Source organism: Gymnodraco acuticeps, unplaced genomic scaffold (assembly GCF_902827175.1).
Source record: "Gymnodraco acuticeps unplaced genomic scaffold, fGymAcu1.1, whole genome shotgun sequence".
Taxonomy (NCBI): domain Eukaryota; kingdom Metazoa; phylum Chordata; class Actinopteri; order Perciformes; family Bathydraconidae; genus Gymnodraco; species Gymnodraco acuticeps.
In genome coordinates, this window is record NW_022990358.1 from 1,240,031 (window position 1) to 1,262,489 (window position 22,459).

Here is a 22,459-nt window from a genome sequence, read left to right on the forward strand (position 1 = left end):
AGGAAAAACACATTATCAAAACATGAATCAATGGACAAATCCCTGATACATGTTGCTTAACTCACAGTTTTACACACCATCTTGTGTGGGCATGCAAAAAAGTCAAAATACTGGATCAACTTCAAGAACACCATGTTTACTTTTGAGGCCCAGCTATGATAAACGTGTGGTGAGTCACTACGCAGCAGTGAGTTTGGCTGATTCTCCTGCTGCCAACAAGCACAGAGGGAATGTGGGTGTGTGTTACAAGTGGGGATACATCTTTCACGGGAGATAAAGTGACGAAAAATGCACTACCACATAAACAAGAATACAGTAAGCAACTTCATAGAGGTGTGCTGACAACAGAATTTGTAATTGTGGCTGTGGCTGGTTGGTTTTGTCACACTGTCCTAGACTCATGGTAAGACAAGCAGAAAACAAGACTGGAAGATCATGCAGAGACAATGTCTAGTGCTCTAAAAGTGTGGATTAGTTTCCATATTTTGAACTTTGTGTTGCAGAAAATATTTTTTTTCCATCATATTACGCATTCTGTTCTTTAGACATGTTTACAATTTCTCTCTAATAATCAAAATAACATATATTTTTTACATAAAAACCGATCAACTTGCACTCTTGTTTGCATAGACCTGATCGGCTTGTAAGGGTTATTTTGGCAAAACTTCAAGACTTTGGCCTTCCTATACTATTACCAAGACATTATACCTTTCGGAGCTCCGGCTTTTGTAGGGTCAGTTGAGCTGTACACGAGGGCCCCGAGTGGATCCGGCTCAGTGAAGGTAATGGGGTCTGGTACCAGCTTCTTCTCCGTCAGTCCCAGGGGACGCAGCAGAAGCCCAAAGTCCTCCTGTCCTGTCAGCTTGTCTGGGTCACACTCGTCTTGGTGGCTCATTTCCCAATCATCTGTTCAGACAGAAGCACCAGCCATTTGATAAAATTACATTTTGTTCTGTTGTACAACTGCCATTTCAGAGTGAAAGTGCCTCCCGTACCATCTGAAGTGCTGTCCATTTGACCAATCAAATCTGATGTCAGACCTTTAATCCTGAAGGAAGACAACAACAATAAATAACAGGCTATACAAGCAGCTTACTTTCACCAACCAAACATGATACCAATAAACAGTCTAGTGGCCCCCTTATTGATTGCCATGTGTAGTATGAATCCATATTTTTCCTTTATTACTATACCTTTCATATTTAGAATTTGGGTCGTTTAAGTTTGCAGCCAGATACTTCTCCCTGCAGGAGCTGCAGAGGAGGTAGAAGGGGAAGTTGGATCCGCACTCCCCTTTGAACCAGACATCCACGTAGGCCCCGGTGCTGTCGTATCCTTTACGCGCCGCACTCTGACCGCAGCCCGGGTGACGCCGCTTTATGTGGTTGTTGAACTGCAGGGTGAGGGTGTTGCACAGTTCACACTTCACCATCTGACTGTGTTCCTCTCCGGCCTAAAATGAGGGCGACAAGATGTAACATGATTTATTAATTAGAGGAAAGTAACATCATGTTTGTATGGAGGGAGAAGAGACTGTTTTAATCTGCTTACGTATTTTGTCTCTTCAGTGGGGTCACATGTTTTATGTATATTATGTGCTAAATCTCTTTTCATTGCAGTTTCACATTTTCCTTTTCTTTATTCCACAAAGCAAGGTGTTCAAAAATGTTGGGTATATTTCAAGATTTATTTAAAAAAATGTAAATCACGTCTTGCATGATAAAAGTAATTGTAGATTGTATTGTGTTTTGCTTATGTGTGTTTATGTCACCTCCACTATCTGCAGTGTGTCCCTCTCCAAGCTGAAGAAAGACGGGGTCAGCAGGTCCTCATAAGTTTCCTCATGGTAAGGGTCGTCCATGTATCCCAGCTCTGACTCCTCCGCGGCGTAGGGATGAAACTCCACCTGCTCTGGCCAATCACTGACGGAGGTGTGCTGCTGGTACAGCTGCGGGAGGGGGTTGGGTGATGGCAAGTCTGAAAAGATGGTGTTTGCTTCAAATGAAAACGAACAATAATGTAGGTTAAGGATTTATTAAGAGTCAAGACTCAGGCTGATCACATTCACAATATTACAATCATGTAAGGGAAGCTTTAAAGGTCTCCTATTATGCAATTTTTAGGCATGGGTATACAAATATATAAAAAACATGTCTATGATAAGTTTTGCTCAAAATACGAAACAGATCATGCATTTTAGATATCCTTCATATCCCTCTATCCCAGCCCTGTTAGAGAACTGCAGGTCCTTAGCTTGAAAAAAAATTAAAAGGGGGCGGGGCTAATGCCTGCTCAGAATTGTACCGCAGATTCAGCTAAATGCTGCCGTGATGAAACGCCATATCATGTTCCAAACCACATCAAGGATTATTTCTGGAAATGTATGGAGCTCAAATGCTTTTTCTCTTGCCGGTTATACCACAAGGTGAGTTCCTTTCTTTATTTCTTGCTTCTTTACACATACTCTCTCCAGTACAGGTTAGCTCTGAGTGTTAGCGATGCTTGCTAATGTAAACACAGACCATATTACGTCCAAAACAAAACACGTCGGGCATTGTTTCTGATAGCAACGTTTCTGATAGGGCCGTGGGTCCACATTTCGGACATTATGTCATATCGGACGCAAATCTGCATCAGCTCCGTTGTACCCCCGTTTTTAGAGATTTGGGTACGGAGGAAAAGAGAGAGGGTTTTATTTTCTGACACTTTGTGTGTTCCCCGACACACCGGGGACACATATGTATGTATAAAAGACATCAAAAAGTGCATTTTGCATGATAGGTAGACTTTTTCTTTCTTACAGCTTTTTGAATTAACGCATGTTTTGATGTGTTTTGATGGTTATATTCTGTGACTCTGACCTGCTCTTCTGAACGAGGTCCTCTGACTCGGGCCTGAGCGCCGCCGCCGTGCAGGAGGAGGTCTGTTCCTCGTGAGGTGGACATCCAAAAAGTTCTCCCTCTCTATCCAGTCCAGCCCCGGCAACAGACTGTAAACAAATAACATAAAAAAACATCACACCACTGACAATGATAACACCACCATGCCTGAACCAGATTAATAAACGTCCTCGAATCCCTAACCTTTCATTGATTTGAGTGGTTGGCCGCTCGGGACATTGTACCGTCTCCGGCCCATCTGGAGACGGGGTGTCGGGAGCCCCCTCCAGTCTGGATGACTCCGTCTGCTGCTCCTCTGTCAGCGGGTGCTCAAGCATCCAGCTGGCCAACACCTCGATGGTTTGAGAGTCCAAGTCACCTGCTACATCTGGCGGGCACATGGAAGTTAAACCGTCAGAGTTCAAATGGAAAAGGAGGATCAGAGAGTGTTGCATTGCTGATTCGTGTTTGACATCGCCACCAGATGATCATGCTTCCGTGTGCTGTCTGAGGTCACACTGCCACATCTGTTCAGATGATAGTGTGTGAAAAGTGTAAGTGTGTGAAAATGTGTGAAATAGTAAGAGGGAAGACCTCAAATTTAAATAATGAGAGTTTGTGATAAAACAGGGGTTACTAAAATTAATACAATGTATGTTGGCATATGTTTACCTGTAAATAACACGTACTGATATATGCTGTGTGTGAGCCAATAATCTGAATTTGTTCAGCTTTACAAAATGGCCGAACCATATACTTAGAAATCTGTGTCCAACACTTTTTGGGGAACCTTCATTTGAACTTTTTCCAATGAGAAATAGTTCAAATCTGGTAAATATCTGATAAACTACAGTCTTCAAGGAGTTATAACCGATTTCAGGCATAAAATCATGTGCTTTTTAAACACTTTTCCAATAAAATCATATTAATAAATTGACTCCCACCCTGAATAACAGCATCATATGAATCCTCAAACTAATAATTTTGTGTATCTTAGAAATACTCTTTTTTTTTTATTGAAGAACTTCTAACCAAATACTTCAAAAAGGCATGAGCACACAGACAGATGTTTAAAATAGAAAGCATATGAGGCAAATCATGTGTGATGTCAGACTCTCCACCAAGCAGTACCTGCTGCCTCCAGGGCCCAGTAGATATGTCTCATAGAGAATCCCATTTCTAGCAACCGACTGGTGACAAACATTTGTGTCCGTTCTGGTGGTTGAGAAGAAAAGGAAAAGTACACAAAAAACAGAAAAGAAAAAACAAGCCCACAAGCTGAATTTTTAAACGTGTAGACTGTAGTGAAATTTGTCAGAATAATAAAAAATGATTATCACAATTGTTTTTAATTTCCCCTCCCTTAATTTACTTTCCGCTTATTAGTTTTACAAACTACAAAAAGCACAATAAAAATGACAAACAACTGATGATGAAAAAATGGTGCCATTCAAGCATGTGAGGGCAAATCATTGTCAATCATGCATTAGCATTTGATTGTGAAAATATCTTTCCCATAGCAAAGCAAAACACATGCTGAACATATGTGACCATGCAAGAGACAGAAAGATCCTGCTGAGTAAATATAAATCTACTCCTTTCAATTTTTCAAATCATATTAGTAGCATGTTTGATTATGAAGCCAGCATGGGGAAAAAGTGTGTTAAAAATGAACTGACCGGCAGGACTGCAACGATTAGCAGAGCTATTCTCTTTAACACTGTATGTCGTTTGTCACTCATTTTAAATTGGGAGAGATATTTCAATCAGACTTTTTTATTGTGTCTTTTGTGTATGTATTGATGTCTGACAGCTTTTCCCCCATTAAAAAGGTCTCTGCACTTGTCCTTACCCAGGCTGCTTCGGGCCTGTGTGCTGCAGGGACCTGGTTCCATGAAGCTAGTCTGCTGCTCTGTGAAGGCATCACAAGAAGCAGAGCTGGCCAGGCTGAAGCAGGGGTGCAGCGCGGGGGGGGCGCTAACCAGGCCCGTAAGCGTGGGGAACCGAGTTAAGACCATGTGCCTAGAGGGAGTGAAGATACAGCATATACATGGTATAATAAAATATAAAATAACACAGTTCAAGTGGTGCTAAACTGCCAGTGTTCAGTCGGGACCCAACATTTGAAATAAAAGAGAATCTGAAGGAATAAGGAACAACGTCTCTGAAGCAACGATGTTTCCTTCCGATGTAGCGTATCTGAAGGAATAAGGAGAGCTTTTTTAAGCAGATTATTTTACTCGGATGTGCCTAAAAACACAATAAACCAAAGCATGTATCCCTATATTATCATTTGTTTCAATATTAACATCATGATCAAGCCAGGTATTTGTTGTCGTGGTGTAAACTGATATTCAAAAGGTAAAATATGTGAGATGAGAGCTTTTGGCAAAGAGGTCGGTCCTTTTTGTCGAAAAAACTCATATTTAAATGTTGTGTTTGATTGTATAGTAGAAAGGAGGCTGTTTTTGTTTCCTTTATACAAGCAGGAACAATACAAACACTATGGTTAGGAGAGCAACAAGCAGGCAGAGCTGCAGCTGAGGTTAAAGGCAGAACAGGCACAATCCTCACTCTCTGTTTTCAAATACATCCTAACTCACCCATTCCCTGGACTTCAGAAAAGCTGCTGCTGCCAAAAGATACACGTCTGTAGCAGTCAGTAACAACATCAGAACTGAAGATAACTGTAGTTTGCATCTTTCTGAGAATGCACTGATTGAAGCATTTAGTATGAATTACCCGTCCAACAGTCAAATCCAATTAAATCATTCATGATCAACTTGTTTTATACTCACTGGAGGAGGCTGATGGGAAAGAAAGGGTTGAAATTATCGAGGCCATCTCCCTGCAGGTTAGTTGGCAGAGAGGATGCCAGGTCAGTGTTAGAGGAAGAGGCAGAGGCTCTGTTTGATTGGCCGAAGATGGCAGTGCCTTCTGAACCTGCGCTGTACAGGGACAGAGAGCTGGAGGACTTGGAAATGGGCTGAGAGGACGAGTGGTGGCCAGATTCTGCAAGAACGAAGAGAAAGGAAGATCACACCCAGTACTTATTATTGTACTATGTCTTGAATAAAATAAAACAAAACTGCTTTTAAGTCATCAGTCCAACTCCCTAGTCCTTTAAGACAAGACTGAGGTGTGAATATTGATTTTTGATTAATATATGTCATAGCATTCCAACATTTTACATACAAACTAGAGCTGCAAAACTAGTCGATTTTCAAAACTATTTTAGATGTTTCTCACTTATCCTATAAGATAAGTGGATGTTTTTACTTCTTCTTATTGTCTTATGTCAAACTGAATATCTTTAGGTCGTCTCCTGTTACTCAGTAAAAAAAAAATGAATGAGAGAGACACTTTTGCAAATTTGCAACGTCAGGTTCTCAGAAAATGTGGTAGGAATTGTTCCTACAGATTCTTTCAGACAAAACTCAAAATTGGGGAAATAATCTACGGACGTTTTTAGTAAAAGCTCTAATACTAAATATTATTAAATAGTCAAGTACGGCTAAGCCATGCCTCCGTCATAATTCTTAATTCCTTCAAACTCAAGATCAAACTTCAATGACTGACATAACTCAAGTCAGGTTAAGTCAATATTACCAACATAGCTTTATATATATATATTATATAGTAATCCTAGATCACAAATTGTCTAAAGGGGCTTGGAAACCAAGTTTAAAGTCATCAGATCTGCAACACAACATGACTTACAAACATCACTACTAAAGTATGTTCAATCTTTAAATCTAGATACCTTTGTGTTCTTTGTTCTCCTGCAGTCTGTTCAGAGCTCCTTTGTAGATCATGATCTGAGCCCTCTCCAGGTCGACCAGAGACACGCTCTGTTTGATGGGGCAGGGTCTGACCGCCCACTTCACCATGCTCTGCACCACATACTGCAGCACTGACCTCAGCTCAGCACTCTCATCCCACTGTTTGCTGCTGGTCTTGGCCTGGTCTGGGTTTGTGCTGGAGAGGGGACTCGTTGGGGAGTTGGGAGGGTCGTGTTTTGGCACTAGGAGCAAATCTGAGAGCTTCTCACAACTAAAAATGACAGTCAGGGATTTTAAAGCTCCTATGAGAAGGTATGAGACTCTGACGGCTCTCAGTTCATGTGCAAAGACATCCAATTTGGAGGTTTGGGGAGGTTGGGTCGACTCCTTTTGGTCAGCCATCTTTGTGGCATCTTTGGTTGTGGACGATGATGGGAAGGCGTCTGTCTCGGCACTGCTCTGCGCCGCACCATCTTTCATGTTCTCCTCAGAGTATTTCCTTTTAGGGTTGGAGGCCGGATGAGTCCCCACCCATCCCTGCTCCTCCAGCAGCCCCATCAAATAAATCAGGTCTAACAACACCTTGGGTTTGAGGCCTCTGAGCGGGGTGACGTCGCAGCAGGATACGTCGCAGGGCTCCAGCGAGATGATCGGCGTGTCGCTGGGTGACCAAGAATTCATGGAGCTTAGTTATTGAGAAGGATGAGAAGAACCCACAGATACAGCATGGAGTGACGACGGGACGGATTCAACAGGGGTTAATGGATTAAAATGAAGAGGAAGAAGGAAGAAGAAAGTAAGATCAGGGGGGAAATGATAAAATAAACTAAGATGTTAGACAGATTACAGGGGACGGAAAATAAACACAAAATTGAACAGTAATCAACATGCTGAAAGGACCGAGACAGGAAAGATATAAGAGTTGTTACATGGAAAGCAATGAGAATCATCTTTAAGGAAAGATATGCAAAGAGATTCCATACATAGGTGAGCATATTCATATATGTGTAATACCTGACAGAGAGGTCTGCCTCCTCCCACTGCAGCTTGGCCAGGGGGCTTCCTTCCTTCAGGACCCCCAGCAGAATGGCCCTGCGCCCGCTGGGCTTGTGCAGGCAGAGACCTCCAGCCCGGAGACCGCTGTCCACCCCCCCGATCAGAGCCAGTACGGGCCACACCTCTGTGCAGAGAGCAGCCAGCTTGGCGTCGGACAAGGAGCGACGCTGAGACAACAACTCCTCCGTGTCCTCACCTCCCTCCCTCTCTCTGTCACTCTCCTCCTTATCAAAGTGTGTGGGGCCAACGCCTGTGGGAGAACGTTTAAACAGTGAAAAAAGACAAAGAGTAATAATTGATAACCATGAATAAAATATGCTTCATAAGGATATAATACCTTTAGCAAAAGATGTACTGAAACAAACAGACAGTTTTGAACACTGCACGCTTATTCTTTGGACACTGCAGCACATTTTGATCGACAGGGATGCTAACTTTATTTTAGCTTCACATGATTGAAAGATAATGTGATAAAGGGTACTATATTGAGATGGAAAGGCCTGTTATAATCTTTACAGGGGAGTAATCTGAGTGACAAGACAGCTGATTCAATTATGTTGAAGGGTTATGTACCGTACAGGAAATATTCAAATGACCATGTATTAGTACATTTTCATATTCATATGTTCTAGGTTTACACAGTGAGCAGTTAAATAAGTAAACCTGGGGATTTAGGTCAACAATGAGGGTGGCTGCACAACCCAAAGCAACTATTAACTTAGCATTAGCAGTATCAGAATACACCTATGAAGGTTAGTTAGCTGGTCAGGTATCTGTTATGGCATCAATTATGTTTGCACTACAAATGCAACCTGTTTATTCACCCCATTTGAAATGAGATATAAAGGTCTATGCCTTTATGTGACCACTGCAGGAACTGACTGACCTGGATTGAAGCTTCCCAGTTCGTCGTCTTTCAGCAGGGGGCCGATGAGCTCCAGGTGGGTGTGGATGTACTGGTTGATGTGCGAGGCCCACTGGTCACAGCGATGGAGTCGGCGGAGGAGCTGCAGAGTGGACTCCAGCAGCACCGTGGTGCGAGGGCTGCAGAGGGGCTCCCCGGGGAGGAGGTTACTGGGCATGCCTCGCATCTGGAGGTCCCGCAGTGCCACCTGGGAGAGATACAGAAGCGAAAAAGAATGTCTTGAAATAAAATGTACTGTATGTGATGCTAAAGAAATTTGGCAAAGAAAGACCATTTTAATTTGCTTTATACATTTCTCAAATATATACTAATTGTTCTTATTTCCTTACATTCACTGTACATGTGGATTCTGTCTATCTATTCTCCTCTTTAATTTAAGGTCCAGTTCATAGTTACATTCACCGTTACCAAAGATATTCAATAACTAATCATATTTGACGCACTAATACCTACACAGGATTTGAATAGGTAGAACAAGAGTGCCACTATGTAGTAAGTACCTTTAGTAGGTACAATAAATCCATTACCTTTTCTCCAGGATTACTGCTGTAGAACAACACACAGGGGTACAGTTCAGAGGCCACCACACCTTCAAATGCCAACTTTGGATCCTAGTAAAAAAAACACAGACACGCAGAAATTGCAGTAAAGTCCAATTGAGTAAAAGCCCTGCACGCTAACTTTGAATGTGTTTTCTGACCTTGTCATTCTTAGCAAATGATATAGTGTGAGCCTCCATGTCCAGGATGCAGGTGATGGTGTCCCCCTGGGTGAAGGAGGGAAGTGTTCGGACCAGCTCCCCCCCGTGGTACAGGTTGCCGCTATAGGCACGGTACAGCCACATGTCAGTAGTAGTGTGATGGTTGTGATCTCTGACTGGCCAACGAGAAACACCCACACATGTGCCCTCATTGCCTCGGTTCTCTTTGGTGATGTGGAACTGAGAGGAGGAGAGTTTGGTATATATATAAGGTTATTTTTAAAGCATATTTCTCTGGTAAAATCTGGGCAACAACCAATAAAGAAAGATTAACTTGGATTAATGTAATTGTTTTCTTTCATTTTGTCCTTACCTTCCAAATGAAGCAACCAGATGTGATGGCAGTGGTTGCCAGGCCGTACCCCTTTCCTCCTGAGCCATGAGAGAGGATGTTCCCGCTCTCCAAAGAACAGCAGATTAGCTTGTGAGGGTCAAATGAAAAATCTCCAATGGGAATACATTCATCATAGCTGCCAGGATTCTGCAAAACACAAGTTGGAAAAAGGTAATGGTCAAAGATTTATAAAAACAAGCAATACTTTACTAACTGACTACATAATAAGTGCTTAGCAACATTTTGAAATATGAATTATCATATGATGCCATTGACTTTTGTTTCATTGTTATGTTATTGTCCTCTTATCCTGCCCCCACCAGGGAGAACAGGCCCATCTGCTCCTCTGGTAGTCCTGCTGTTAATAATTTACATACTGCCAGGAGTGAATTTCACTTTTTCCTGAGCAAAGCATTTTCTAAGTCTTGGATACATGCATTCGGGAAAGCTGAAATTTGTTAAAATGCAGTGCACACTAATCTTGGGCCAGTAAGTCATTTATGGCACTTAAATAGGGTTAAAAATATATCATGAAAGCCGGATTCAGGGCCACAGGTCATAAGACTATTAAACACCTGAGCTCTGTTAAGTGCCTCCATAAACATTCATCTGTTTCCATCTACTTATTTATTTATCTATCTATACAGTATATCCTATTCCATTGACGTGTACATAGACTCTTCTTGCACTATTTCTATTTTATTTGTATTTACTTGCACATCTTGCAACATTGTCTTGCACTATTTTTATTGGTTTTATCTTTTTGATGTCCTATATATATTCATGTTGCATTGTTTGAGGAGCCTTGGACTTTTCATTGCCATATCTACACTGTAGCTACTGTGCAAATGATAATAAAGACACAATTGGACTGCAAGTACATTTTTGTTTACACTGTAACACACTGACATTAAACTGCTATATAAGAGGTATAACAGGAAGTACATGATCATTTACATAGAATCATTATTGAAAGAAAGGGAGTGTTGATATGAGTGCATCCAGAAGACTTTCTACAATAATGATACTGCTGTATTACCCCCTTGTCTTTTTCAGCGGTCTCCTCGTGGTGCTTCTCAGCTAGTGGTTCCTTCCACATATAAACAGACACAAGCTGAAAGAGTTGTTTAACAATCTACAAGAACAAACAGAGAAAAGGGAAACAAAATGTAAGTCTTCATTATCCCATTCACAATTTCAAACTCACATACATTGAATGCAGGAATGTCTCCTATATTGGCATGTTGCATTGACATTTTTACATCATACCTGTTGAATTTGAACAGGCTCAGAACAAGCAGGTAAAGTCTTTCTAAAACATGGAAGGCCAAAAGCTTAGTGCGGAGGTTCTGGAAGCACGGAGCACCTGAAAACAGGACAGAGGAGGTGAACACGGAGTAAAACCAAAGTAAAATGCACTCAAACATATAAAAATATCAGTGCTGTTTTTTTTATTTTAAAGTTCCTTACCTGAGGAGCACTTGTGTGAAATGATAGACATGAGTGGATCAATCCATTTGACAAAAGTAGATAGTCTTTTCATTACTCTTAAAGACAGTACACGCCTCAAAAACACCAAGAAGTCTGCAAGCTGAGATTCAACCACTTTGCTGCTTTCCACCCCTAAAACAACAAACAAAGAAGGAAAGGTATGTACTGTAAGGATGCATTCCATTGTGCTCTTTGTAAAAAAGAATAATTCAGTGAAGTTTTAAATTGTTAAATGTGAAATACCAATAGGATGTGCACTCTTGCTGCTGGAATCGTTTTTCTCAGCCGTTCCTCTCTCTGCCGTCTGCTGCTGGTGGAAAGTAGACAGGATATTCTGGAGCTGCTCACACATCACTTCCATTAGAGCAACGGATACATCCATAGGCAGCATTTCCTCACAGGAGCTGAGGACACAGGACAATTCGTTCGGAAAAATAACCGCTTAAGAGTACTTTCACTTTCTAATGAATCCAATAGTTCTCACCTTGCAGCCACAGTCAATATCTGAAGCAGGCGAGCACAGGCTAGTCTAACAGAGCCACTTAGCAGCATGGATCCAGATGTAGTGGCTGCAAACCAGCCCTGGTTCATCACTGCACAGCTGTTGTTGGTCAGCATGGAGAGGATTTCAAGAATGCCGCATTTAATGACCAGCACCAGGTCCACTGGTTGGTAGCAGAAGTTCAGTGCAAACATCGTGGCTAGGAGAAGGTGCTGGCAGGAGCCTGGGTATGAAGAGACAACATCTTAACTGCTTGCAAAATCTACTAAAACTGTGCATAAAAATAAGTTCAAATCCAACCTTAATGTGTCAATATGAGAAACAATAATGAACAAACCTGGATGTTCTCTCTCCAACAGGGCCCTCTGTTTGAGGACACGCACCACCTGCTGGTAGAAGGTGTGCGCTGCAGATTGTAGCTCCCTTTGCGTTTCCAAAGAAGCTGAATTCGTACCAGACTGCAGAGCGGATTGGAGAGTAATTCATGCAACAGAATGTTAATATAGAACAAACAAATCCAATGAGTACAACATTCAGTGATTCTAGTCTCTCCATCTGGCTTGAATTAAATATTCATCTGCACAAACATTGTGATAGCACTATTACTAGATGTACCATGTAATGCTGCGTCTCATAATTAGCTCCAGAGTGAGAGCCGATGATTTGTGTTCCCAAAGAGAAACATCCAGAGAGGAACTGGAGCTGCACGGAATACAGCAGAGCGGGAAACCCACTGCTCTTCTCCTCCATCTTAGACAGGAAGGAGGACATCTGACACAAGGCCTCCAGACGCAACTGATCACAACAAAGGGAAAATTAAAGGTGGGTTAACAACTTTCAAAGCATTTTCTTTCACTCATTTCAACCTATATTGAGCTTATGGTGGCTGATTATGTATAGATGATGTTTCCCTGGTGTCAACATGTCGACATTATTATGTGCCCAGAGAATTCACCATTATTTTGCTGCAAATTAAAAATGTGTTTATAGGGAAGCACTACTGACTTGAAAATAGGCATCATTTAGTTGTGCAATCATGTGTTTCTGAAAAAAAACTATTGTCCCTTGAGTTAATGTAATCTGCCATTACATGAATTGACTTCTAATAAGGAATCAAACAGATTTGTTATAATATAAACACAAAGCTGCAGCTGTTAAGTAGTGTTGTCATTCCTCAGCAATAATAAGGCCTGTCTCTCTCCTCCCGTTCCTGTCTAAATCACTTGAACGCGCTGTCTTTAAACAACTCTCCTGTTATCTCCATCAGAACAACCTTCTGGATCTGCACCAGTCTGGTTTCAAGGCAGGTCACTCCACAGAAACTGCTCTCCTTGCTGTCTCTGAGGAACTGCACACGGCTAAAGCAGCCTCCCTCTCCTCTGTCATCATCCTTCTGGACCTGTCTGCTGCATTCGACACGGTGAACCATCAGATCCTCCTTTGCACTCTCCAAGAATTTGGAGTTTCAGGCTCTGCACTTTCCTTCCTCACCTCATACCTCAAAGACCGTACCTACAGGGTAACTTGGAGAGGGTCCGAGTCCGACCCTTGTCAATTAACTACAGGAGTCCCTCAGGGCTCTGTTCTTGGTCCCCTCCTCTTCTCCTTGTACACAAACTCGCTCGGATCAGTCATTAGTCCGCATGGTTTTTCATACCACTGCTACGCTGACGACACCCAATTAATTCTGTCCTTTCCCCGCTCAGAGACCCAGGTCGTCGCACGCATCTCTGCTTGTCTAGCAGACATCTCTCGGTGGATGTCTGCTCACCACCTCAAGCGCAACCTTGACAAGACTGAACTGCTTTTCCTTCCGGGAAAAGATTGTCCCACTCTTGACCTAACAATCAACATCGGTACCTCTATTGTTTCCCCGACTCAGACTGCAAGGAATCTGGGTGTGACCCTAGATAACAAACTGTCCTTCACTGCAAACATCGCTGCTACAACCTGCTGCTGCAGACACACGCTTTACTGCGAGGGGGACCCAAGTTCCCATCAGCAAAAACACGTCGGTTTGCTATCGTGGCTCCAAAATGGTGGAATGAGCTCCCCATTGAAATCAGGACAGCAGAAAGCTTATACATCTTCCGGCGCAGACTGAAAACTCATCTCTTTCGACTCCACTTCGAGCGATATAATTACTAACAAAGAATTGCTAACAAAGCACTTATATACTAATAAAGGACTGGCTCATCTAAAGCCAGTTGAGTAGCACTTGAAATGTTTTTGCTCAATGAAACCTGATGTACTTATATGATTCTGTTTTCTTCAAGTTTATATCTTGTTGGTCGAATGCACTTATTGTAAGTCGCTTTGGATAAAAGCGTCAGCTAAATGCAATGTAATGTAATAATTGACTGTATGCTTGTAATACCATATCAAATAAATCAAATCTCATTACCTCCGCCCTCTGTTGCTGCTGCAGTATGGCAAAAGTAATGGATTTGGGATCGGCTTGACCACAAGTCTGTCCAGCCGGCAATGTAGGTGAGGAGGGGGACATGTGGATGAGGCTTCCACAGACAAAGTGGAACACCTGGTTGAGAATAGGCAGAGTGTTGCTGCCATAGTGGGTTGAGGTGGTGGGGCTAATGCACTGCCGCAGGCGATCCCAGGCATCTTTCATGACACCCAGAGAACACAGAGGTAATCCTGGAAGAGATAAAAGATTAAAAAAAAGGTTAGTTTTTGTACACCTCGTACAGAGTAATTTATTCAGTGTCAATTCTGTTTTTAAAAGATACTTGGTTGATCCCTGACAAGAAATAGCAAAATAACAAGTTGGGCGCAGAGCAGGACATTTTATAATAAGAGACTAATTCTAAAATGTTTCTTAACTCTGGAAATAATGCAGATTTGACATGCCAAAATCTTTGGTGAGAGAACTCCAACATCATTACACAATATGGAAGTTGGATATTTTGGGTGACATGCTTATTGTTGCAAAACCTTAGCCGTTTCTCCTTTGTTTCAGTCCTTATTCTAACCTAAGAAAACAAGTTACAGCTGAAAAGATATCATAATAATATTGCTCAAGTAAAAATGTTTTATAATATGCAAAACAAGTACAGAAAGCAGAGTCTCCCTCCATCAAAGCTAATTAAATATGTATTACAAAAAGAATATCACATAAGTAAAACTAAAACGAGAATCCAAACCTAAAATAGTGAAAATTAAAATGAGGTATACAATAAAAAATATATTGTTATTTTCCTCCTCCAGGAAACTGTTCCTTTAATACATGACAGTATGGTATGACGTACCTTTTAAACATATTCCACCTACCCATTTTATTCTTTGAAGATCCCAATGAGTTTTTGGATTGGTCAGACTAAGTAAGACAAAGACAATACATTAGCACTGATGAAGAGGTGTGGGGCAAACTGTTGGAACAGAACAAGGCTTACCTGTTTCCGGCCTTCAGCAGCCATCTTTAGGAGTTCTGTTGTTGATTTCCTGAAATGACGGGAATAGTTAGTGCAGAAACAGCTCATACGAGAAACTAAGAACATATGCTGCCTAATATAAACTCTACCTTGCTCCAGGGTTTATAGTCTGACTCTCTCTTTCACTGGGCTCCGCACAAGCAGGCCTGAGCCCGAGCAGCAGGAAGAGGCAGCGGGACACCACCAGATGGCAGGCGTCAGGGAATCCCAAGCTCTCCTCAGATTCCCTCTGCTTCTCCCACTGCTGCTTGGGATCCAGCTCCCTCTCCGGGCTGACGGGGCTCTCCATGCTGCTGGGGAGGGTGGAGGTGCCGAAGGACTCGTACACCGTCACGTTCTGCTGTACCTGCATGGCTTCCCGGGTGGCCATGAACGATTCTAGGACTTCTGCAGAGACAGGGAAGATGCATTAGAATCAGATGTGTTGTTATTAAGATGATGAGTTGTGTGTATGTGGGGGGAATGTAATTATCCCTGTCAGGGTCTGTCTGCCTTGAGCAATTAAGATTAAGTTAAATAATGGGCATATATTTTTAAAATGTCATTATTTTCATTGACATTCAAATATCTAAATTAACATTTGAATGCTGCGCAGCTTTTTGTATATTAAATTAGTTTGAACCTGGTATTTCAGCACGTGACTATTTCTGACTTGTGTTATCCAAACCTTTCCAATAACTCCAGAGCATTATCAAGTAAAATAGTCATAACAATTAATAAAAGATCAATGTAACCCTTTCCAAAATTCACAACAAGTTTTATTATTTAAATAAATGTTGTTCATCAATCCATATTTGGTGGCATTTATCCTTTAAAAAACAAGAAAGGCTTTTTAAAGAAAAATGTGTTTCACTGCAGTCTGCTATGTTCATTAAAACATACTTGATTTTTTAAATATATGAAGTCATTTAATCTGATAAATTACGTCATTTAAATTGATGATTTTGATTAAAAAAAACTTAAAAACATGACGGACATTTAAAGACTCATTCAAAAATCTCAATAGATGCTTTGAATGTAAAAATAAATAAACAAGGCATTTAATACAGCCATAAATCTCCCATTACTGCAGAAAGGGCAGGAATAGAGATTAGCCTTTCTAACCTGACAGGTACATACGACTGTTGCCAAAGGCGTCCTCTTCTGTGACCTCTTCCTGGTTGTGGTTTGCTGTGGGCGGGGGGGGCACCTGCACCTCCCGGCTGCAGTGACCCACTGACTGCTGCTCAGGGTCCTTCCCCACCTGCTCCGCTGAGGAGCCCGGCTCCTGCCTGTCTGCATCCGGACTTTGAGGAGACGTGTTCTGCAAAAACAGAAACGTTTCAAATACACTGTTTTTCTCTCTCTCTTTTTTGGGATTATATCAGAGTAAAAATTAATATTTATGAAAAAGAATAGTCTCTTGCCAATGGAATTGTTAATAATATTTACAGAACAAATATTAAACAACAGTATATTGTCAGAGTGATTGTTTAAGTTTGTTTTAAGCAAGATATGCACATGCATAATATTTTAGTAATGGTACCTGTTTATCAGCAGTCTGCACCTGGGACATCTTTGGAGAGTTTTTATGGGCCAACAGAGAGCTTCTGATTTTATAAACCGTTTCATAGACGTTCAGCAGCATCTCACAAGGGTCGTATCTGTCCAAGGGTGAGTGAATACATAGTTTATAATTAGGTTTGTTCTGCACAGCGGTATGAATCATGCACAATTAATCAGGGAATATTAAATGTGTGTTACTACTGACTTGTCCTGCCAACAGGCCTCTTTCTGCAGCCCAGTGTGTTTCAGCAGAGCAGCAAGACTGCAGCGACAGACGGTCTGCAGCAAACAGTCGCCTGAAGATCCTGCGCTCTCCCACTCTGCACTCACAGCAAAACAACACAGCTCATTACAACAAAATCACAAAAGATAATTAAAATAATAATAATCAATGATGTATTGTGAATCATTTGACACGTCAGGTACATCAATACAGATGCATAATACTACTTCGTAATTTCTCTATAAGCAATAGTTTAAATGAACTTAGTTTGTCCACTTTCACCTTGATAAATACTTTGAACACACGTGATGCACTCGTAAAAAAACAAGCAGATGTCTAAATACCTTTGCTGTGAGCGTACTCCTCCATATTCTGCCACAGGCCCCCTGCAGCCCCTCTGGAGGACCCCAGTGCCAGCTCCAGTAAAGTCCTGGTTTCCTCGTTCAGACTGAGCTCTGCCAGCCGGGCGTCACTGCTGCCCAGCAGGACCACCTCCGTCAGCCATGCCATGCTCGAGTCTAAAGGACAAAGCATCACATGGGACATAGGAAAAGAGAACCAGTGAAAGCTAAGTACATTAGAGTGTGTTTGCATATCACAATTGTGCATTCAGTTAAAGGGACCCTATCGTGCTCATTATCAGCCTATCAGGCACAGGCTCTAATGTTCAAAGTTTTTTATTGTCATACTGCCTGTGCTATAGCACCTCTTTTCTCCCCAGTCTGCTCAGATCGGTTAGCTGGCCGGCTCTGTTGTGATTGGTCAACTGCTTATAGATGTCCCGCCTTTTAGCCTATCAAGAACAATGTGTTTGAGCGCTAGCCAATAGAAGCGTGAGTCTTATACAGGGATTTCACTATCTTAGATCAAAGGTCTCCATCAAGGTGGGGGGGTCACGGGGTGTGGGAGAGAAACTCCCTCTGGAGGGAACATTGGGATGTTAGCCTTGGCAGACCATTTACATGCACAAAGACCTTTATAACACACTACAGGATAGGGAAAAACCCATAAACACATCCATGAGTGGTCTTTTTTGGTCGAAGGTATACAAAATAAAAGGTTAGCCGGGTAACTCCATTGTTTGTCATCTGTTTTACTCCATCCCCATGTTTATTGTCTATATTACTGACAAAACCTAACCTAACAACAACACCCCCTAGTGGTCCGTGAGTATATTGGTAACATTTCACATTTGAAATAAATAAATAAATTTAAGTTTTCCGCACTCTCGCGGGAATATCTCCCTAATGGAGCGAGCTTAAGTTTCAATTATTTCGATTGTATGATATAGCCCAGCGCAACACCTTCATCACACATGTTGCCACTTGTTTGTACCATTTTCAGGCGATTTGTAATCTGTTCTAAAAAAAACGATGTGTTTTTGGATATTTGTGGAGTTAGGTGGTCCGCGAGTGTTTTTTGTATTGGTTAAGTGGTCCTTGGTATGAAAAAGTTTGAGAAACACTGCTCTATAGGCTCTTAGCCAAAGAAAGATCTGGTTCCTAACAGAATGTAGAGACATTGATGCAACAATATTCTGGGGAGGAAGTTGGTATCTATCTGCCAACACATTGGCTCATATGAAAGCATGGAGAGAGCATGAAGTTTGTTTTCCTACCCAGCTGTTCAAAGTCCATCTCGAGCCCGTTCCTGAGGAGGATATTTGATAGCCAGAACTCTGACATTTTCTCCTGAAGGGACGGCGGCGGGCCTTGCAGCATACCACCGAGGCACCGGCCCACTGCCAACGCTACAGAGCGCTCCAGATCCAACAGCCAGACCCACGTGCCCTCCTCCTCCTCCTCCTGCTCTTCCTCCTGCTGCTGCGGCTGCGGCTGCTGCTGTCCAGGGCACAAGTTCTCTTCACTTTTATCTGTAAGGAAGATCTCTTGTCAGTGTATAGCTTGCATATATTTTATACTATAAGAAGAATCTTCAGCGTAGGTCCTGTATCCGTTTTTTTTATACATTTTCAGTGGTAGAAAGTAACTAAGTACATTTACTCAAGTGTTGTACTCAAGTACTTTTTTGGTTACTTGAGTGTTTCTATCTAATGGTACTTTATATCTCTACTCGGCTACATTTCAGAGGCAAATATTGTACTTTTTACTCCACTACATTTGTTTTAACACTCATAGTTACCAGTTACGTTTAACATATAAAAACACATGATGTGCTGATATGGTATAATGCGATACTTTACTTCTAATTTAAAAACTATTTCTAAATTTGCTCCAAGACAAACTACAACACTGAAATGCTCTAACATGTATAAAAACAGATAATACCTGATAATACTTCTGTATTTTATATTATTCTGAAATGGGCCATTGTGCAGAATAAGTACTTTTTGTACATGAAGTACATTATGTTGCTAATACTTTTACTTAAGTTTCATTTTGAAATCAGGACTTTTACTTGTAGTGGAGTATTTTAAGAACATAGTATTTGTACTTTTACTTTAGTTAAGGATCTGAGTACTTCTCCCAACAGTGTACATGTGACACTGCTGTAGCCACTAGTAACAACAATAAACTATGGGTCGAGGTAGATCTGACGTTAACTGACCTAAACATGTTTTCTGAGCCTCCATCCTCAGCTCTTGTTCCTCCAGGAGGCCGGTCTCTGGTATGAACCTGTTGAAATCATTGAGTTGTTCCAACAAGGCCAGCAAATGGCTGAGGAGGGGCTGCACTGTGCTGAGGGGCAGCAGCAGCAAGGAGTACATTACCTGGCACAGCAGGCTGCCAGCCACTGAGTTGAACAACACCACTGGGACAAGGGTTGAGATGAGAGAGGGGGGTTAGAGAGACTGATCAAAATAAGTGAGAAATTCAGATGGGCAACAGACACATAGAAGCAAAGCATCAAACTGCTCTAAAACCTATGGACCTGGGGCCTCATTTATAACGCCGTGCATAGGATTCACGTGGGAAGGTTGCTTACGTAGTAGAAATCCAAAAAATAGGTACAAAAATGTTCCGACATTTTCCGATTCACCAAACATTGCGTACCGGCGAGGAAAGTGCGTACAGCACTCCCTACGCCGGTTTCCCTTTATAAATCACAATCGACTCGAAATGCGGTGCAGCTTTTGCGGGCTTCACGTAACGCCCATATTTGCCTATAAATAGTCAAAGAAACGCCCATTCATTCATTCTGACTGACTTTATGAAGAAGATCGCAGGAAATGACGACAGAACAGCTAAAAAAGACATCTCACACCGTGTCAGATGTTGGTTATTTTGGGGAGGTCGAGATAAATCATTGTTTGGTGGATGCAGTTTGAACTAGAGTAGCAGCATGGAGGTCGGAACGTCACCAAATAAATAAATAAGTGGTCCGAAAAAGGTTCATGACAAAAAAAATACACATAGCCTAACCTTCCTCAGGCAGTGTGTTTGTACCGGGGACAGGAGACACCCCCTTGATGAGAGACTGTAAGAAATGATCGGGGAATCCCTCCGGAGTGGAGTCATGACGACTGGATCTGAATTATGTTTTCGTATTTGGTGGTTTGTGTCCCAGCTGTCGATCAGCTGTGCGCAGCGTCTCCACTGCAGCAACTCTATATCCACCAGTTGGAAATACAACTAATGTGTTGTGTTATATTAGCTGTACAATTTACCACATATGGTGTTCTTAGTTTCCATACCTCCTGTGTTTTATGAGCGACTTATCAAGTCTTAGCAAACGGCATAACACATGATTAAACATGGTAGTATATAAAACCATGCTCGTACAACCTATAGAAATGCAAAACCGCATCATTTATGAGAAAACATTTCATAACATTAACACAACATATTCGAGGTGGTTTTAAATAACATATCCGTATTTATTTATTTCTCCAAGTTATGTTTTTGTGTGCACTGAGGAGTCTCAAACAGGCGTTTGTTTAATCATTTTAAGATTGGCTTTAATCAATGTTTGAAAATGAATTCTTCATATATGATAAATGAGAGGTAATATTTTGTTTATGGTATTATTTCCACATATTTCTCTCCATTCTTCCTTCTGCCAACGGTGTCGCAGTTTCTCGTCCCTCCCGTGTTTGTGCTTAGTGCGTACGCATGGGTTAGAGTTTGCGTGGAGGACTGCACGTTTTCCCGTCAAGTTAGTATTTTATAAATCGCAAACATTGCGTAGAAACTGGCGTACGCCATTTTTTGAGCGTATATCCCTTTATAAATGAGGCCCCAGGACAGTAACAAAGTAGAAGAGTTTGAAAACTTCAGTGGGTTTTATTTTCCATCTTTTATTATACATTTGATTTCATCTTATGTGTGTTTTATTTTCCATTATTATTGCATTCTAACGGTTTTTATGTCAAATCTTTTTCTAATTTCCATTATTGTAGAGCTTTTTGTGCTGCATTTCTTGTATGAAAGATGCTATATAAATAACATTTATTATTATAATGATTTCACAAATACAAATAATTATACCTGTTGCCGTAAAGAACCCTACTCTATACGTACAGCGTGTACATATATATTGTTGTAAAAATGTTGGAAACTGTCTTTCCACTGGTCCTTAAATATTATTAAAAAAAATAGATAATAGAAAAACGATGATATTCATTCTATTTTTGTGAATAAAAGCACCTAAAGCTCACGCAAAAACATTTTTGGAAAGTCAATTTGTATTCTTACCATGCAGCTTCTTGATTATTTGATTATCCTGGGAACTCTCCTTCAGCAGTTTGGTGGATCTCCTGAGTGTCTCAGCAGCACAGGGAAGCAGCAGGTAAAGATGCTCACGGAGCAGCGTTACACTGCTGTCATCCTACACAACAGCGGAAACATTAAAAACATTAATGCAACCATATCACTACAGAACTCCGGGTAAAATATACTTGAACATGAGTGTACCTCAGGGCTTGAATGGATGTAGCAATGGCCCAGCAGGTGTTTGTGCAGTCCTGACAGCAGCTGGTGGAAGTGACAGGGAGGATCAGTCTGTCCCTGGCTTTCACTTGATAGCTGCTTGTCACTGTTCTTCTCCAACTCTCCAAATGCCCGCTCCTGCATGAACACACAGAAAGCATGCAAAGGATTAGGAACATCAACTCTAATTTAATGGTAAAAATGTGCACCAAAATACTGAGAAAACACAGGACCTTCTGAAAAACAGCAACATTATTTGAAAGACAAAACCAAGTATGCACAATGCATCTTTTCAGTACCGTGTAAAAGCCGATACTGAGGAGCAGAGTTCTGAGCAGCACCTCCGCTAAGTGCAGAGGGTCGTAGGCATCGACAGAGCTGGAAGACGAGGGAAGCCGGGCCGACGGAGCGGGGGTCAGAGGGGGACCCAGGGCTGTCACCTCCCCAAAACTGCTGTAACCGAGTAGAGAAGCAACATGGCTCTGATCCTGAAGGCTGCTGAGGACCATGTCTAACTGCAGACGCTTTAGAAGATACAGAGAAAAGAATAGGAGTTAAATGTTTGGTATTTGATCATTTTAATGTGAGGTTACTACAGGCGTCTCTGTGGAGAAGCAACAACAA

General features: G+C 41.6%; 1 protein-coding gene across 1 annotated transcript in view; it reads right to left on the reverse strand.

Moving 5' to 3' along the window:
• LOC117551290 (probable E3 ubiquitin-protein ligase HERC1) overlaps positions 1 to 22,459 on the reverse strand; it is a 47,151-nt gene that overhangs the window by 14,151 nt on the left and 10,541 nt on the right. Inside the window, 36 exon segments of the mRNA XM_034224100.1 lie at positions 709 to 906; positions 996 to 1,048; positions 1,194 to 1,453; positions 1,772 to 1,995; positions 2,862 to 2,989; positions 3,084 to 3,267; positions 4,011 to 4,094; positions 4,732 to 4,901; positions 5,678 to 5,891; positions 6,643 to 7,322; positions 7,676 to 7,967; positions 8,604 to 8,829; positions 9,170 to 9,253; positions 9,343 to 9,582; positions 9,716 to 9,883; positions 10,776 to 10,871; positions 11,006 to 11,043; positions 11,046 to 11,102; positions 11,207 to 11,359; positions 11,471 to 11,631; positions 11,712 to 11,952; positions 12,067 to 12,187; positions 12,345 to 12,524; positions 14,134 to 14,384; positions 15,018 to 15,063; positions 15,140 to 15,188; positions 15,268 to 15,565; positions 16,283 to 16,481; positions 16,704 to 16,821; positions 16,929 to 17,043; positions 17,291 to 17,464; positions 18,565 to 18,819; positions 19,515 to 19,718; positions 21,602 to 21,734; positions 21,821 to 21,973; positions 22,135 to 22,359. Coding sequence (XP_034079991.1) covers positions 709 to 906; positions 996 to 1,048; positions 1,194 to 1,453; positions 1,772 to 1,995; positions 2,862 to 2,989; positions 3,084 to 3,267; positions 4,011 to 4,094; positions 4,732 to 4,901; positions 5,678 to 5,891; positions 6,643 to 7,322; positions 7,676 to 7,967; positions 8,604 to 8,829; positions 9,170 to 9,253; positions 9,343 to 9,582; positions 9,716 to 9,883; positions 10,776 to 10,871; positions 11,006 to 11,043; positions 11,046 to 11,102; positions 11,207 to 11,359; positions 11,471 to 11,631; positions 11,712 to 11,952; positions 12,067 to 12,187; positions 12,345 to 12,524; positions 14,134 to 14,384; positions 15,018 to 15,063; positions 15,140 to 15,188; positions 15,268 to 15,565; positions 16,283 to 16,481; positions 16,704 to 16,821; positions 16,929 to 17,043; positions 17,291 to 17,464; positions 18,565 to 18,819; positions 19,515 to 19,718; positions 21,602 to 21,734; positions 21,821 to 21,973; positions 22,135 to 22,359 — 6,472 coding nt within the window.